General features: G+C 45.6%; 2 protein-coding genes across 4 annotated transcripts in view; both read right to left on the bottom strand.

Annotated features, from left to right (window-relative positions):
• PRR11 (proline rich 11) overlaps positions 1-18,570 on the bottom strand; it is a 276,060-nt gene that overhangs the window by 117,815 nt on the left and 139,675 nt on the right. The window lies entirely within an intron of this gene.
• The window catches only part of YPEL2 (yippee like 2), a 63,666-nt gene that overhangs the window by 39,920 nt on the left and 5,176 nt on the right, over positions 1-18,570 (bottom strand). For 2 of the 3 annotated variants that reach the window (XM_082440203.1, XM_082440201.1), the window contains exon 2: positions 1,736-2,049. In XM_082440203.1, the coding sequence (XP_082296329.1) occupies positions 1,736-1,852 (117 nt within the window). In that variant the 5' untranslated portion in view covers positions 1,853-2,049. Of the gene's footprint in view, positions 1-1,735; positions 2,050-9,159; positions 9,331-18,570 lie in introns of all 3 variants that reach the window. The other variant, XM_082440202.1, reaches the window with a different exon arrangement.

Raw genomic sequence — 18,570 nt, 5'->3', positions numbered from 1 at the left:
TCTCATTGTGGTGGCTTCTCTTGTTGCAGAGCACGGGCTCTAGGTGTGCCGGCTTCAGTAGTTGTAGCACGTGGGCTCAGTAGTTGTGGCGCACGGGCCTAGTTGCTCTGCGGCATGTGGGATCTTCCCGGACCAGGGCTCGAACCCGTGTCCCCTGCATTGGCAGGCGGATTCTTAACCACTGCGCCACCAGGGAAGTCCCCACAGTACTTCTGGATATTAAAAAGATGTCTTGGCTTCTACTCCTCTGGAGATTTCCAGAAGTAGGACAACTCATATTTTCCCTGCAAGCTTCCAAAGCGAAGAGGACTGACTCCCCTCTCCTCTCACTGACATAGCCTCCCCACATCCAAACTTCCAGACTCCAGGGGTTCCCCAAAGATCCAAGAGGAATCTGAGACAAGATGAGTTAGCTGACAGAGGAGGAAGCTATAGGCTGGCTGGAACACAAATAGCACAGAGGAGAGTAATCAGCAGAAACCTAGAGAAGGGAAAGTGGGCCAGAGACCAGGACTCTGAGGGCTGCAGGGTTCAAGCCTTTTGGTAACCCTAGACCCAAGAAGAGGCCTAGAAGGAGGAGTTCTTCCATCTGCAGTCCTGATGTGAGAATCCCCACTATCAGACGTGGTTGTTCAAGCAGCTTCTCCACTTCCTGTCAGATCAGCCAGCTGGACAGGACTGCTCTGTAACTGCTGGTCCTTCCTCCCGCTCTGCCCGGGGCTACCGAGCCAGAGGCAGGGAAAGTGATGCCACCTTTTCTAGGAGTTCTTGTAAACAGATCAAGAACACTAAATTTTGTTTTTTTTAAACTTTGTCTGAGTCCGCATAAAGGTTTTTTTTTTGTTTTTTTTTTTTACTTTAATGGCATGAAGTCCAGGTTCCGAAGACGGATGCATTTTAAAGCGAAAAGTCCCCCATGAGCTCTTTCTCCTTTTCCTGCAGCCTAGTAAAGCTGTTTCTCCTCCCTTGGCAAGGAGCTTGGGGCCAGGAGGGAGTAGCTCCCCTTTGAATGCTGCCTGAAGCAGCCAGTGTCTGGACTGCTCAACCGGACATTAGGTTTATTTATTTGTTAATAATCCCCCCACCCCAACTTCAGGAAGCAGGTGCCAAGGCTCCTCAGGGAAAATGGGGTTCCAACTCTTTCTTCTGATCGTGACCAAACATCATGCCATTTCACCTCACGTAGAAGCCCGAGAGGTCCCGACAAGCCAGTGGGTCAGCTCTTCACCAAGCCACTTTTGGTCCTCCAAAGGCCACCCATTTTAGTAACTAAATCATCTGGTAACCTTCCCTAGGGGCTTCAAAAGCAATAGTCCCCTCTCTCATTTCAGCCATTAACCTCTCCTACAAGAGACCACCTTTCTCAGAATTCCTTTCTAGGCAGGCAGCACCCTACATCGCATGCATCTGCCAACACAGCCCAGGCAAGCTGAGTGCAAGGCTCCAACCCCTTTTCAGCCCCTCTCCCCTCTGGCTCGCGAGCCCCCAGCCCCCACAGACTCAACAGGGGTGACATTTACTTTCCAAAGTTACAAATTAAACGAGTACACGCTCCCCCTACCTCTGAGTTATTTCTCAGCTGAGTGAGACAGCCACGTGGGTCAGCCCTCCCTGGACAAAAGAAGGAATACAAATGTTCCGGGCCCTTTGGCAGAGCTGATAAACGTCTGCAAACCTAGAAGCCAGAAGTGCCCTCCCCCAAGGTAGGCAAGGAACGCCTGCAGGGAACATGTACCTTGGAAATAAGTTCATCATGATTGGCCAAGTGGGCTCTGCAGTGAATGCAGCTGTAGGTCCGGTGGCAAGAGGGCAGATATGCCTGGAAGGTCTTGGATCTTGTCATCTTCACCATTGGCGCTGCTGAGTGTGGGGTGAACTCTGGGGTGGCCCACGAGGCACTCCCACAGGATGGGTCGCACGGGAAACACCGGAAGACACAGGTAAAGGCCGTGGTTTGGCAGGGGGTGGGTGTGGGGCAGGCTCCACACACTGGTGATGTCTTCAGAGGAAGGACCCTCAAGCAGAGGTCTAGGGCTGGTTCTCAGCAGCCTGCAGTGCCAAGATAAGGAATATCATTAGCTGATGGAGCTGGGCTTCCTGTAAGGCCAGTACAGTAGAGTCCAACTGCCACCCGAGAGAGGGCAACGTTTACAGGATAAAACGACCCCCCTTCTCTGTTCTTACACTGTGCCAAGATGCCCTGTGAACAAGAAAGAAACCAATGGAGATCCCAACATTGCTGCAGTTCTAGAGTCGGAGGTTCAGTATCAACTCAGGGCTCTCAGGAGTTACCCTACCAACATCCAGCAAACCTGCATGATCACCATTCCTAGGGAGCCCTAGAAAAGGCCAGGCTTAAAGATATGCTACCTCCAACCCCAGGGAGAGGACTCCTAAGGGTACCCTTCTCCTGATCCAACCAAGATAAATGGCTTAAAAAGTTTAGTCTCTAGAGATCTGCTACATCAACAATCACAAGTGGATTTCTCATCCATTTCCAGATGCCAGGAGTCCTCCAGCACTCGAAACCACCATCTGAAGAGGCAACAAACCCCACACCACCTTTCGCTTATGAACTAAGCATGGGATACAAAGGATCAAGTTCCCAACCAGCAGGATCCCTCGCGGCTAGCCAGTACTTCTAGGAGAAGTGACTCTGTTTGTAATACCTTGCCCAGAAGTAGATGCTCAGCACGTTTTTTTAAAGCAAGTAAATTAATGAAACTAATGGTATAATCAGGATCCTGCATCTAAAATTCTCAACGACAGTGAATCTGACCAGAATTTCTCTTCAACTCTCAAATTTTCCATTACTCATCCCACAGTACCAAGCATTTTTCCTTCCATAGCCTCAGCTTTTTTATTCTAATGGGAAAGAAGGACACTGAGATAGAGGCGTGGCTCCTAGGGCCACCTAGGGTATGTCCAAGTAAAGGTCTGAGGGCAAAACCCCAAGGTCTGAGATCCACTCCGCTTCTCTGTGGCTCACATACCTGAGGCTTCTGGACCTACCTATTCCCTGGGCTTCGCTAACGGGGGTGGTGTTCCCGCTTGCCTACCTCCCAGGAGAGCCAGAGTGTTAATTAACGCCTGCGTCATGCTTTGAAGATAAAATTATTTAGAGAGACAGAGGAGGAAGACAAACAAAATCAGATCTTCCTTGCTGGATTCTGCCTGGGATCCATCTGGATGTTTGGAGAAAGCCCACAAATCATAGTCCTCTTTTTCCTCTGAACCTCACTGGAACCAAATCTTCAGCAGGGAAGCTGCCTTCTTCCCCGACATCCTTCCCACCATAATGTCACTGAAAGCCACTATACCCCTGGGACTCTGCATAGCTTCCTGAGTGGCCAACACCACTGGCCAGCACTAGGCTGAAGGACAGCAGTGGTCATTATCCTTTACCCTGCATGTCCCTTGAGGAGCTGAGCCAAGCAAGCTCCACATCCGGGGTGACCAATTACACAAGATGTCCAACTGTTGAAGGGATTCAGACCTACAGGGGCCCAGGCATAATGTCTTCCCTGCTCGGTCTCCCACCGCTAATCTTTTTGTTTTTAAATAACTTTCTTTTTTTAATTAATTAATTAATTTATTTATTTATGGCTGTGCTGGGTCTTCGTTTCTGTGCGAGGGCTTTCTCTAGTTGCGGCGAGTGGGGGCCACTCTTCATCGCGGTGCGCGGGCCTCTCACTATCGCGGCCTCTCTTGTTGCGGAGCACAGGCTCCAGACGCGCAGGTTCAGTAACTGTGGCTCACGGGACCAGCTGCTCCGCGGCATGTGGGATCTTCCCAGACCAGGGCTCGAACCCGTGTCCCCTGCATTGGCAGGCAGATTCTCAACCACTGCGCCATCAGCGAAGCCCTCCCACCGCTAATTTTAAAGATGAGTAATCAGATTAAACTGAACATCACAGAAATACTTCAAGAATATGGGGGTGAGAATTAACCTCCCCAGCTTTGCCTCGGAGTTAGGACTGGCCATAACAAGAGATAACACGACCCCTTGGATCAGAACCCCTGCGTCTCACCCAGGCATAGTGGAAGTGGAAGAAGTGGAAGGTGAGTGGTCAAAACCAAAGCCCATGGTAGACCAATGTTGTTGGGTGTTGAAGTGTAACAGGTGGTAGAAAGAGCTAAATACCCGACTTGGGGTTTCCTGAAATATCCTTGAACCTTCCAATACTCCTGTTCCACTCTCAGGAAGGACAGTATTTCCAGGAAAGGAAGGGGTGATAGGTCAGGGGGGTAAGGAACAGGAAAGACGGAGGCAGGGGAAGCGAGCGGGAGGCTTGCCCCAGGCCAGCCACTTCTGAAGTCCACAGCCTCAGCCGCCCGGTGGGGAGCAGGAGGAACGCTGGCCCCGTTCGCCTTATACAAACACTGAAGGAAGGAAAGGAAACAATGAGCCCTGGCTGCCAGTCTGGGTTTATAGAGCAGCCACAGAGTCTGTTTTCTTACACATGCAGACGGCTTCTAAATTATGCCTTTCCCCAGAGTAGAATTATTTCTTTTCTCACTTCTCTTCTGCAGGAAACCCAAAAAAAGTTCACCGGCAGGGGTTTCTGGTTATGCTCAGCTTCAAATGTGAATCTCAAAACTTATTCATAGCTACCTTTGGAGAAATCAGCATTCATAGTGTGCATTAAATGTGAGTATGTCACATACAAACACATTCATTGCACACCACAGCTCAGAACTTAAAAAGAGAAAAAGAGACCGTGCAAGCAACATTTCAGGCTGCCTGGTGCTAGAAAAGCCCCAGAGAGCCTAGGCTGCAGGCCTTGGACTTTGCTCTGTGGTCATTCTGCTCTTCTCACTCTTTCCTAGGAATTGACAGGCACCCACAAAAGTGACTCCTTACCCACGAAGGAAGAAAAGAAAAAGTGGCTTGCTGAAATGTGAATCTTGTTCCACTGGTACAGGGCAATCAAGAAGGAATGAAAGAGGGAAAGTGGAAAGCAAAGTGAAGGAGGATCAAGAGGGGCTCCTTGTGCCTGAGAATAAAGGAGAGAACGGACTGAGTGAGAGAAAAAAGGTGAGAGCTAGGGACCGAAAAGTAATCACCTATTACTGTCTTCTTCCTTCTTAAGCGAAAATATTAAAAGCTGCTTCTTTAAAAAGAAGTCTGTTTGTAAAAAGGAAGTAAAAAAGAAGTCAGTTTTTAGGAAGGAAGATGAAACAGATTTTTTTTTTTTTTTAATGGAAGAAATTAAGGGTATGGGGCTGTAGAACTCACCACATTCTAATTTTTGGACTCTGGTACCTGTTAATGGGGCCACAGGCTCCATGGGGCTTCATGAGTCCAACCCGCTGAACATACTGTGGAGTCTAAATTGATTTCCAACAATAATCAAATGAGCTCGCTTTTTTAAAGCCTCAGGGCACGTGTACAAATTAAACACCATTTTAAATGAAGTAATAATCCATCACAGTGGAAATTAAAGGAAGATTTGCTACCACCTCCAGCTGGCTCCCGCTGGGCAGCATGGAAAGCAAAGATGTGAACTATTATGATTAAAAACAAAGACCTTAGATACACCACTCTGAGAGCCAAACGCATAGGGAGCGCACAGCAAACCTGGCCGTCCCACCTCACGGACTGGCCTTTTCCACAAGGAGCCACAATTGCAGGTGGAACTCAAAACAGAACCTTCTGAGTGTCCCCAGGATGGAGGGGTAGGAGGTACGAATTCCTCAGATAAGTCAGGAAGGAACTGGAAAAATGATGTGGGAACAAGGTTGTACCGCCACACACAGAGCCACAGAAACCGAGAAGGCAGAACTCGCCAGGGGAAGTGACACCTCCAGCCACAGGACAGGACCACCCCTAGATGTGCCTCAGTGTTGCTGTTTTTGTGGGGTGTATTGGAGGAGGGTAGGTAAAGACTGTCTGGAAAAGAAGTGGGCTCTGGAATCAGAAGCCAGTTCTACTCCGTTCTAGCTGAGTGACTTTGGCAGGTTATTCAACCACCCTCAGCTTCCCCAATTCTAAGAAGACCAACATACACAGGGTTATGAGGATTAAATGAGATTGATGTAAGTACAGACACAGTGCTGGCACACAAAACACACCAAAATTGTAGCTATTATTATTTTTAGTGGTTAATGAATTTTTAAAAATATATGTTGCTACTTAAAAAGACAAGAAAAAGAAAAAGGAGGCCGAAGAGTTCAGAGACATACATAGTTTTCCTGCCACTTCCATTAGGACTCTCTAGCTTGTCTTCAAGCAAGGTAGATGGTACTGTTGGGATGACATTCCTCTAAACCTAGAATTCTCCTCTCAAGGTAAGACAGGGTGGTGATGACACTGGAGGAACCATAGGAGTAGTCCCCTAAGAGGCGGCTTCCCCAGTGGCCATGCTCCCAAAGGCCCTAAAGCACTGCCAGGAACACAGCGTCTCTGATTCACACAGCCTTGGCAGGCCCCTGAGCCTCCTTTCCCCCTTAAATCCACCCTCTGCGTTTCAGCCAGTGTTATGTATTTAAAAAGCAGATCTCACAAACGATAAATGCTGGAGAGGGTGTGGAGAAAAGGGAACCCTCATACACTGTTGGTGGGAATGTAAACTGATACAGCCACTACGGAGAACAGTATGGAGGTTCCTTAAAAAACTAAAAATAGAATTACTATACGACCCAGCAATCCCACTACTGGGCATATACCCTGAGAAAACCGTAATTCAAAAAGAGTCATGTACCACAATGTTCATTGCAGCTCTATTTACAATAGCCAGGACATGGAAGCAACCTAAGTGTCCATCGACAGATGAATGGATAAAGAAGATGTGGCACATATATACAGTGGAATATTAGCCATAAAAAGAAATGAAATTGAGTTATTTCTAGTGAGGTGGATGCCCTAGAGTCTGTCATACAGAGTGAAGTAATTCAGAAAGAGAAAAACAAATACCATATGCTAACACATATATATGGAATCTAAGAGAAAAAAAAAAGGTCATGAAGAACCTAGGGGCAGGACAGGTTATATTATATATATATAATGGAATATTACTCAGCCATAGAAACAAATGAAATCTTGCCATTTGCAGCTACACCGTTGGACCTGAAGGGTACTGTGCAAGGTAAAATAAGTCAGAGAAAAACAAATACCATATGATTTCACTTACATGTCTAAAGAAAAAAGCAAATAAACCAACATAATAAAACAGAGTCATAGATACAGAGAACAAACTGGTGGTTGCCAGAGAGGAGAGGAGTGGGGGGACAAATGAAATAGGTGAGGTACAAACTTCCAGCTATAAAATAAATGTCATGAGGATGAAATGTACACATAGGGAATATAGTCAACAATACTGTAATTACTTTGTATGGTGATGGATGGTAACAGGTCTTATTGTGGTGATCATTTCACAATGTATAAACATATTGAATCACTATGTTGTACACAGGAAATTAATATAATATTGTACGTTAACTATAACTCAATTTTTTAAAAAAGACGGGTTCTGAAATCAGACTCCGAGGGTTTCAAATCTCAGTTCTATAATTTTCTAGCCGTGTGACCTTGAACAACTTACTTAACCTCTCTGGACCTTGCTCTCCTCATCAAAACCTAGGAACACTAATATTGACCTCATAAGGCTCTTGTGAGAATTAACTAAGCTAATATATATACAGTACTCAGCATATGCACCTGGCATGTAGTAAGCACACAATAAATTCCAAGTGTGTATTATTGCTGACAACCATTGACATCCATGAATGGCTTCAGACTCATCTCTCATACTCTATATACTCCATTTTTCGAACTGACATTTAAGGGTCTATTGTGTGTCAGGAACAGTCCCCTAAGTGTTCAGATTTGCCAGCCAAACTCTCTGTAGTTCCCCCGAATACACCACACCTGCATTTCACCCTTCCATGGTTTTGTTGATGCCATTCCCTCCATCTGAGATATCCTTCCCACCTCCTCACCAGGCCCTTACTTGTCCATTAAGACTCAGCTCAAATATCCCCTCAGCATTGGACTTATTGACTCATCCTCTGTGCTCACCTCCATCTTAACATTTACCCTATTGAAACTGAAATTATTCTTTTCTGCCTCTGTATCCTCTACTAGAGGTAAGTGCCAAGAGTAGGGACCACATTTTAGTTGTTTCTGTACCCCCTGAACTCGGCAGCACAGAGCACACAGTAGCGGCCACTGTTGGACTGAACTACCCCTGCTTCCCCTTGGGCTGCTGACTAGACCAGTCTACTCATCCATGTGGGCAGCACAAATGATTGAGGCTCCTTCCTTCCCCCTGCCAGTAACGAGGCAGGACGCAGAATGACTCTGGCCCCGTGGAACCCTATTCTCCCCAATGGTCCCCACTCAGATCCTGTGCTGAGATGCCCATAACTACAGTTCTTCTAGGCAACAGAAGATTTTTTTAAGTCCTGGATGTTCATCAAAGGCCTGTCATTGGGGCTTCCCTGGTGGCGCAGTGGTTGAGAATCTGCCTGCCAATGCAGGGGACATGGGTTCGAGCCCTGGTCTGGGAAGATCCCACATGCTGCGGAGCGACTAGGCCCGTGAGCCACAATTACTGAGCCTGCGCGTCTGGAGCCTGTGCTCCGCAACAAGAGAGGCCACTATAGTGAGAGGCCCGCGCATCGCGATGAAGAGTGGCCCCCGCTTGCCACAACTAGAGAAAGCCCTCGCACAGAAACGAAGACCCAACACAGCCAAAAAATAAATAATAAATAAATGATAAATAAATTTAAAAAAAAAAAAGGCCTGTCATTGGCATCCATGCCCATTTTTCACACTCACAGGGTCTAGGTTAAAATATACTATAGTAAATATTTCTATATATAGATATACATACATACACATATATATATATCTGTTGAGGTAACAGCTTAACCATTTTCCAGCTTTCTCCATCTCTTACTTATTGTAGGAACTCTTAGAAAGCCTGAAGAGGACTTTATGCTGACTTTAAGGACAGGAGAGTAGGAGCATGACTGAGTAGTCTGTTCCAGGAGCAAAGAGAGAAGCCCTGATTGGAGGCAATAAATAGGTGGCAGTGGAAAGGGGGTAGGTAAGCCATTTCTGGGACTGGAGACAGAAAAAAACAAAGAGACAGAATGGCTGTGGAAAGCCCCTATCCCAAGAGGGTAGTCCTCCTTCCCCATTCCTAATCTCACCAGAATCCTGGACTCAGACCAGGGAGCATAGAGACCCAGTTTCCCTGGGCTGCCACAAAGAGAAGTGGGTGGTGGTGTCGTCCACTGGTGCGGAGGACAGGATTAGAGACAGATGGACTTGGATTCTGTTTTGGTTCTTCTCACTAGCTGCATCACCACTGGGCAAGTTGCCTGAAAGGGAATAACAGTGCCTACTTCATGGAGGAGACAAAAGCATCAAATGACATAAAGCAAGTGAAGCATTCAGCATAGCACCTGGCACATCATTAGTACTCAATAACCTTGATTAGCTGTGATCATCCTTACCAGCAAGGGAGGAAAAGCACGGGAACTGTTCCTGTTCACAAGACCCAAATGAGCAGTGCTCCTGTCTGCCAGGTTGACTCATGGTGGCTAGAGGGTTAGGCCTAAATTAATCCACTTAAAGGTATACTGTGGTTTTAGTAGGTTTTGGTGGCTTAGCTGGGGATCTGACATTATTCCAAAATCATTCCAAACAATAGACCACTCCATCACTTAGTGCAGTGGAAGTTACCTCTGCAGTCTGCACTTACTCTACTAATCCCAGGATGAGGCCACTATTGAAAACTTTACTGAAACTCCGCTATCAAAACTGCCACGATCTGATGTGCAAGACGTACTGGGAAAGCAATGCTATCACTTCATAGTTAACAACTTTACAGCTCTGGACCCAGGTGTACTTCAAATCCATCCAGTTGATAATAAAAACCAGTTTGGATAGTCAAGGAACCACTCTCGGGCTTCCCTGGTGACACAGTGGTTAAGAATCTGCCTGCCAATGCAGGGGACACGGGTTTGAGCCCTGGTCCAGGAAGATCCCACATGCCGCAGAGCGACTAAGCCCGTGCGCCACAACTACTGAGTCTGCGCTCTTGAGCCCGCAAGCCACAACTATTGAGCCCACATGCCACAACTACTGAAGCCCGCGCACCTAGAGCCCGAGCTCCAAAACAAGAGAAGCCACCGCAATGAGAAGCCCGCACACCACAACGAAGAGTAGCCCCCGCTCGCCACAACAAGAGAAAGCCCGCGCATGGCAACGAAGACCCAACGCAGCCAAAAATCAACAAATAAAAATAAATTAATTAATTAAAAAAAAAGAGAAACCACTCTCTTTCATAAACAAAACCAACCATTCATCTCTATGCTGGATACAGGGCCTAGTCTTGATTTCAGGGGGATTATCTGTCAGATGATAATCCTACATGATCTCTAGGATTCCTTCAGCTCCTGAAGTCCTGATTTCATGTTGTAATGATGTCTCTGCCAGCTGAACCTTGCCCCAGAACTGAGTACCCATCCACCCACCTTTATTCTGTTAAGACCTTGATTTCAGCGAGGTCACAGGACCTGCCAGTCTCTCAGAGTCCACCTGGATATGACTGGACGGTGCTTTGCAACATCTGTTAGCAAAGCAATATATTTATCACATGGTCCTTAGTTCAGCACTCTGCCTGCGAGGCCCCCATATGAGGCTTACATCTGTTAGAACATGGCATAGAGAAGAGGCACTTCCCCTTGAACATTCTGAAACTTGCATGTAATTTACTATTTATTACATAGAAGTAGCTGTTGCTAGCTGGCTAGGAAGAGATCAGATATCACTTTAGGTTGTTTCTACAATTTCAACCAAAAATGATGTCTGAAGATTTATTACCAAGGACACTTGGCTAAAGTTCATCAGTGGCTTCCTTCTTTTTCTTATACAACTCCAAGATCCAAAAAGGATTTAAGGTGGCTTACAAAAACATAAACAATACTATACTATTAAAATAGATTAAGAAATTAGGGTAGGAGGAATAAAAGAACAAAAGGAGGGTTAGGACACAGAAATGCATGCTATTAAATTGCTTAATATTTACTGAATTTCAACTGCAAATTTGGCTTTGAGCTCCCCAGTAACCAAGGCAGGAAAGAAAATACCAGCAGTTATAAGGTTTATATTTCCTATGAAATAAAAGCATCTTGGTTGTTCAGGATACAGATTTTCTGAGAGACATTTATTTCTCCTGCGGGTGGTCACAGGAGACAATGAGCCACCCAGTGGACAGAGCCCCAGCGCACATCAGCCCTTCCCACCATGTAACCCTCTTGCAAGACTTTCTTAGAGGCCCCTCCATGAAAACGGACAGCGTAATGAACACCAAAGGGCAACTCAGTAAAAGGGATTCTACATGGGGTCAAATCAGGGCAGCCCAAGGACGTGGCAGCCCAAGGACCCAGATCCTGACGGTCTGGCTGGATCCAGTGATATCAACTCTCCAGAGGAATGGAAGAGCTACAGAGCCTTCTGGCAATGCTCCATGAATATCATTTATCACAACCAGGCTTTTGAGTAACAAAAATATGGGCAGCCTCCAACATGCCAAGTCCAAACACTAATACTTTTGAATGCTAACACTATTTGGCCCTGGTGCTGCATTCAGCTCTCTCATGGGCTGTTTTTCCTCCGAAACTCTCCCTTATGGGCCTCATCTTGCCTCTCTGGGTTCTTCTGTGTCTCTAACTGAGGCTCAGTCTCCCTGGCTGCTCTTCCATCCTCCTCCTCCTTCGAGGTGCTTCCACCATATGCCTAAGTGCTCCCCGCCCCCAGCATTCTCACCCATACCCAAGTCTTCTAAACATCTCTGTCCCCTGCTCCTGAACCCTGGATTCTTTTCTAAAGGGGGCCTCTTTCTGGCTCCTAGGAAGGCACTTCAAACTCCCAAAGCCAGCACCATCTTTTCCCTTCCTCCGATCCTATCCCCTTCACCCCCGTTCTGTTCCTTCCTCCTGAAGGCCCAGCTGCCCAAGCAGGAAACACCCTTTATTCTCTCTCCCTTCTATGTCACACTCCATCTGTCCCCTAGACAGTTGGTTGTGCCTCTCAATCCACCCTCCCGTTGCCATCCCCAGTCACAGCCAGCACATTGTGTGAGCCCCGTCCTCTCTCATCCTGAACCTCCTAAACTGGTCTCCCTGACTCAGCTCTTACCTCTCCAGCCCATTCTAGAATTCTATTTATACAGCACAATCTGACCACATCTCTCTCATGTTTCAAAGCCTCCAGTGGTTTCCTAGCAGCCTACAGGACAAGGTCCAACCCGTTAGGTGGCACCGAGAACCTGGGCCCAATTCTCCTTATCTTCTCATCACCTTCCCACCTCACTCCAAACCTGCTTCCCCAGCTGACCAAGCTCGTTCACTAACTTTTCTCAAGTTATTTCAGCCTCCTGCAAAGCCTTAACCTGTCTTCTCTGCCCAGTAAATGCCTGCTCATCCTTTAATATCCAGCTCAAATAAGACCCTAAGCAGAGCTGGGGACCCCCTTCTTCCAGCATGCAAAAAACTATTCTCTGGAATGGCACTTTAACACACCATTGTTGTGTGTCTCCCAGACTGGAAAATTCCTGCAGTCAGAAGTCCAGTCTTTACCCGCCTTGGGTCCCCAGGACTCCTAGTATCCAGCACATTGGAGATTCTTGATAAATGTTAATTAACTGAGTAAAATGAATGACCATCACCGGCACTGTGCTGCCCTGTAAAGCTGATATTTTTAGTCTCCTTACTTTGCCACTATCCAGTACAACTTAAAATATTGAATTCTGAGCATTACACGGGACTCACACACCATTAATGCTCCACAAAGTTTGAAAACTAGCAAACTCTTATGATGTAAACTTACTTGGGCTGTCAGGTAGAGTCTGCAACTCAGGACTGTGGAGCCATATCTCCGATGGGCCACACCACAAGAACCTCTGATGGTTTTACCCAGCTGCTGTCTGATGGCAGAAATATTTCCCATTCGGTCTCACCTGGCCCTTCCCACCATTTCTGTGTGTCACCTAGGGCAGCTTCCCGAGGGACCCTGCCCAGGCTGGCAGTGGCTTCTGGACCCCTAGAGAAACCCTTCCAGGTTGATCCCCACAAACCCCCCACGGCAGTCTGAGCTGCTGTTCTAGGCAAGACTGAGCCAGGGAAAATGCAGTGGCAGACTTGGTGCAGACTAAGAGGGAAGGGGTCCCTCGATCCTGCCTCTGCTCCACATTTCAAAGAAACCAGATCCACCCTTTCCTGCAGCCCCCAGAGACTGCCGCCCTCGGCGTCAGTCCTGCATTTTGTATTTGGCCACGGTCAGAGATGATAATCCTGGTTAAAACAAAGCGAATACATTCTTCCCCTGATCTGGGACCCAAAGTGTAGCCTACAGACAAGGCTACACTTGAACTGTAATGTAAAAACAGCCATTTAGAAGATCTATCAAGAAAACAACGTCTTACAGATGTAGAGAACAAACGTATGGACACCAAGGGGGAAAACTGCAGTGGGGTGGGGATGGTGGTGTGCTGAATTGGGCGATTGGGATTGACATGTATACAGTGATGTGTATAAAATTGATGACTGATTAAAAAAAAAAAAAAAGAAAAAAAAAAGAAAGAAAACAACGTCTTGAAAAGCAGAGTAAGAGATGGCCAGTCTTCAGGTTACTTCACCAGGGAACCCTCCCTTTAGCCTCCTCCAACGCCCACTAAGTCAGGTGCCCAATTCCAGAGGCATAGCACTTTTCACAGTTGTAGTTTTATTGAGATGATTATTTGATTGTCATCTGTGTCTCACACACTCAAATATCCAATATTATTTACTGACTAAATGCATGTCTTTTGGAATATGGGCACTGTGTGACCTTGATTTCTCTTTAACTGCTGCTCCCCGAGGGCACAGCTGGGGCCCCAATTAATGACAAACCATCCATCCCAAATCTGCCAATACAATTCTGTTGTTCAGCTGTCAGCATGCCTTTGGCTTTCTCACTTTAATCTCCCATTTCAAATAAATCCAAAACTCTAGACTCTCACATCTGTGGCTGGGCTCCCTGCCTGTCCACGATTGGAATTTGGAAATTGAACTTAAAACTCAAGAGAAGAAAAGGGCAGAGGCACTTTCAAAAGGATGCCTGTTGTATGTCCAAAGTCCCAGCCATCACCAACCCAGAGATGGATGCATTTTGTTCTAAGAATTAAACTGTCATCTAGCGTTGCCATTTATTGAAGCAGCGGAAAAGGAATAGGGTGGGGAAGACAGACTGATTCTAGAGCAAATTTCTGGATTTCTCCTATTATGGGAATGGGAGATAAATTTTAACAAGAAAGACAGCTTCTTTTCCTTTCAGGCCTGGCACACTAAGGGGAGCCATGCACATTGCCAGTGCAGCTTTTTCATATAATTTAGAAACCTCCACAAAGCTAGTAAAGCTAGTCAATCTTCCCACTAGATTGTGTGCCGTCCCCGACCACAGCCAGAGACCATGTCTGGTTAATCGTCCATCATAGTTAGCCCAAAGCCCCACTGGCACTAAGAGCTCAGAAAGTGTTGGTTGAAGGAGGGTGGGAAAGGAGGGGAGGAGATAGGGAGAGTCATCTGAGGCCCTTCAGCAACTGTCAGTAAGCCTCCAGGACCCTACAATTTATTAATTTCGTACTATGGGCCCATAAGGGGCCAAGTACTTGATATGCATTATCTCAATCCTCACAACAACCCAGAGAGGCAGGCATTATTATGATAACTCCTATTTGAAAGATGAGGAAAAAGCTCAAGAGAAGTTAAGCAATTTGCCCAAGGTCACTCTACTAGAAAGTACCATAACTGGGACCCTGGGAACAGCCCCCCTCAACCTCCACCCCCCAGGGGATCCTTCAACCAAGACATGACAGAGAGGGGTCTGAAGATGTGCATCCTTGGTACTTGAGCCCTCTAAAACAAGCAGAATATCTCCCAGAGGGAGAGTCTAAGTCAATTAATTACAATGCAAAACAAAGATGTCAAGTTCTCTTAAAACATCTTCAGGCTGTCAGGGTTGGCTCAATGCATCAACTTTTAATTGCAGAAACCTGAGAAAACAAATGAGGGAACGGAATAACCTGAACCAGAAGGTGGGACAACAGATTAGGCACAAGAAAAAGCTAGTTTTCAGTTCTTATCATCTCTTCATGTTAATGGGATATTTAGCTTTAAGGCTGCAGTCACATTCGGGGATACTTTTTCCCTCAAATCCTAAAGAAAACAAATTAAGAATCATGTAAGCAAAACTAACCAAAAGCCCTATCTAATTTACATTTACATAATACACATGTTTATACCATTAGCACAGCAAATGCTGAAAGAGAATTCATTTCTACTTTTATGGTCCATTTGGTGGTGGGTCACCTTAGGTAGGGACCCCCAACAGACAAAGACCAAAATGGTGATAAAAGAAGAGATAAAGGGAAAACAAATATAATGGATGACACACAGGAACATACAAACAAAAGAAAAGGAAGAGGCAAAAATAGAAACTAAGGGAAAGGAGGTCAAAGGTTAAGGATGTTTAGTAGTTGGTATCTGCCAGGGAGAGCAACTACCTTAGTGATTTCCAAACCTCAGACATGTGTGGGGTGGTCTGCATTAGGAAAACCTGGGAAATTGGGGTGGGGGGGGAGTGTAGGTATTAAATTCTGATTTTATAGGCTTTTGGCTGGGCCAGGAATTCTTAAGGCAACCAGGTTTGAGAATCCCTAGGGATAGTCTCACTTTTGAGGATGCCTATTATCTATGTCAGCTAGCCTGCATCCTCCAGAGTTCTACCGTGAACGTAAGTCACAGTCCACATCTGTGGAGCGCCTCTAAACTGTAGCGATGGTAGCCCAAGCAGTATCTCCTTCCTGCATCTCATATGCCTCCTGAGCATTCCTCATACATTACCTGTCATGTCATTACCTCGGTGCCTTTGCACACACTGTTTCCCCTGGCGTGTTTCTGCCTGTTTAAATCCTCTTCATTCTTCCCAGCCCCATCTCCAAAATGCCTACCCTTCTTTCTGTATCTCTGTAATGACCTTAAACTCTTTCTACCTTGTACTGGTTATTGACATAGATGTCTTAATCACTCCTATTTGAGGATATGCTCTTAGGGGCAGGGGCCATATTATAACTTACCTTTTTCTCCCAAAGGTCTTATTATCTGTTGAATGATGAATACCCAGGAAAAATAAAAGAAAACAAAAATAAAATAAAACAAAATAAAAGGTTGAGTTTCAGCCCCAGGCCAGAGGTTCCTCTTCTCTATCTCAAAATAGGAATCAAAATTTTCCTGACTCGGGGCTTCCTTGGTGGCGCAGTGGTTGAGAATCTCTCTGCCAATGCAGGGGACACGGGTTCAAGCCCTGGTCTGGGAAGATCCCACATGCCGCTGAGCAACTAGGCCCGTGAGCCACAACTACTGAGCCTGCGTGTCTGGAGCCTGTGCTCCACAACAAGAGAGGCCGCGATAGTGAGAGGCCCGCGCACCACGATGAAGAGTGGCCCCCACTCGCCGCAACTAGAGAAAGCCCTCGCACAGAAACGAAGACCCAACACAGCCAAAAAATAAATAAATAATTAATTAATTAATTAAAAACTTAAAAAAAAAAAATTTTCCTGACTCAGGCGGGATATGTTCCAAGCCTATGCTCTCTTGCCCCAGGTACTCCCACCCAGAACACCATGGGAAAACAAAACAAATCATTAGGCAGGTCAATATTTCCTATAACTACATTTCATATCAGATAGAATAAAACCACTTTCTTCTGCCCAACCAAACTCAACCACTGTTCACACCCAGCAGACCCTGTTGGAGCCTCAGTGGCATCCATATGCCATCTGGATATCAAGCCTTCCTTTCACGGCAAGAAATAGCCAAGGGAACTCCAGACGCTAGAGGCTAATTTCATTCTGAGCAGGCAATCTAATTTCACACAAAACCCACTAAGTCTGGACATACTACATTCTCAAGACCAGGGGGGAGGGCTGACTGCCCTGCAACTCAGGAGACAGGAGAGCTCAGCGCTGCTGACCCAGCCAGGAAACAGGAATGCGAGTGGCAGTGCCACACCTCATTGGCAGATGTTGCTTTGTCCCATCACAGAGGGAAGGTAGGCTTTGCCTAAAATTGAGACGTTATGGGTTATTTAGAGTTTAAGTCAGGAGTTGGTACTTTTCCAGAATGTACAGGAGTAGTAAGAGCCTTGGACCTGAGAAATAAAAGATATGGTTTACAGTCTGTGCTTTGCCCAAATTAGTTCTGTCCTAAGCAAGTCCTTTTTGCCTGTTTGAGCCTCAATGTTTATATCTCTAAAATGTAACACCTAAAATGGATTTTAATACCCAATCTAGCATATATCTAATTAATAGAGAGTTATAAACCATTAACTTGAAAGTAGGGAAAATAAAATTATAAGGTTAACGCTGGAAAAAATTGGGATGCAGGGCCCGACAGTTACTAAAGTCAAGCCACAAATTTGTTTCTCTGCTTCCTGGCAGCCAAAGCAAAAAAGAGAAATATGATCAGTTATATCCAATTGTCCACAAAGAAAAATCATGCCAGTTCCTTGGGAGAGGCAAAGCTTTTCCTAACACTGGGTTCTGAAAGCAATTTCTCTGATTAACTTAACAGAGACATTAAGTGAAGTTGTAGCTTAAGTCTTCAACAATATAAATTCTTATAAGAAATGTAGTAGCAAGTTATATAAACCTATTTTGGACAGCGTCCCTCCATAAAGCAAAGGGCAGGACACCCAAGTTCATCTCAGTGAAAACAATTCTGGAGGGGCTGAGCTAACATGGCCCAAGTATGCAGCTTTCAGTAGGCCCGGCTTAATTCAAGGATAAAACTAAGACCAGGTAGACAACATATTCTTCCAAACACTTCTATAAATATTATTTCTTCCACATGGATGTTTATTAAGAGTTGGGTAGCAGGGTGCAATTAGATGACTTCTAAATTCCACTCCAGTTCTGATAAATCTAAGTGACATTTTTGGTCTCCATTTACTTACACTAATTTAAAATTTGGGAGTTTTCCCCCTCTTACTGCCCACTCCAAATCAACGGATAGGGAATTCCTGCCAGTGAGAGAGAGGGAATCTAACTATTAATATTAGTCTTGTTATTAATAGCTAATACCAAGCGCTTATGTGCCAGGCTCTGTGTCTGGGTTCCTGTGCATTCTCTCATTTAATCTTCCCATCAATCCTGTGTGATAGTAACTATTATTAGTCCCATTTTACAAACAAGGAACAGAGATGTCGAGAATTTTAGCAAATTGTCCTAGGTCACAGAGCTAATTATTCAGATCTTTCTGGTTCCAAAGCCAAGGCTCTTAGCTCTACTTATAGTGCCTAGTATTAATGAAATGTGATTACTGATAGAAATGCTTGTTTGTCAGGAGAACAGTGAAGCCTAGAATAAGGCTTGTAGGGGAGGCAGGAGTTATTAACAACAACAAAATAACAATGGAGCTTTTAGAGACTTTGGCAACCCATAAAAAAAATAAAAGGATGAAAAATATTGTGAAAAGCAGAAATCTCAAAAGAAAGTAATTCCAAGGGAACAGGAATTC

Source organism: Balaenoptera physalus (genome assembly GCF_965194825.1).
Source record: "Balaenoptera physalus genome assembly, chromosome: 20".
Classification (NCBI taxonomy): Eukaryota; Metazoa; Chordata; class Mammalia; order Artiodactyla; family Balaenopteridae; genus Balaenoptera; species Balaenoptera physalus.
Note: the sequence above shows the minus strand (reverse complement) of the source record. Positions and strands in the feature narration are given on the sequence as shown.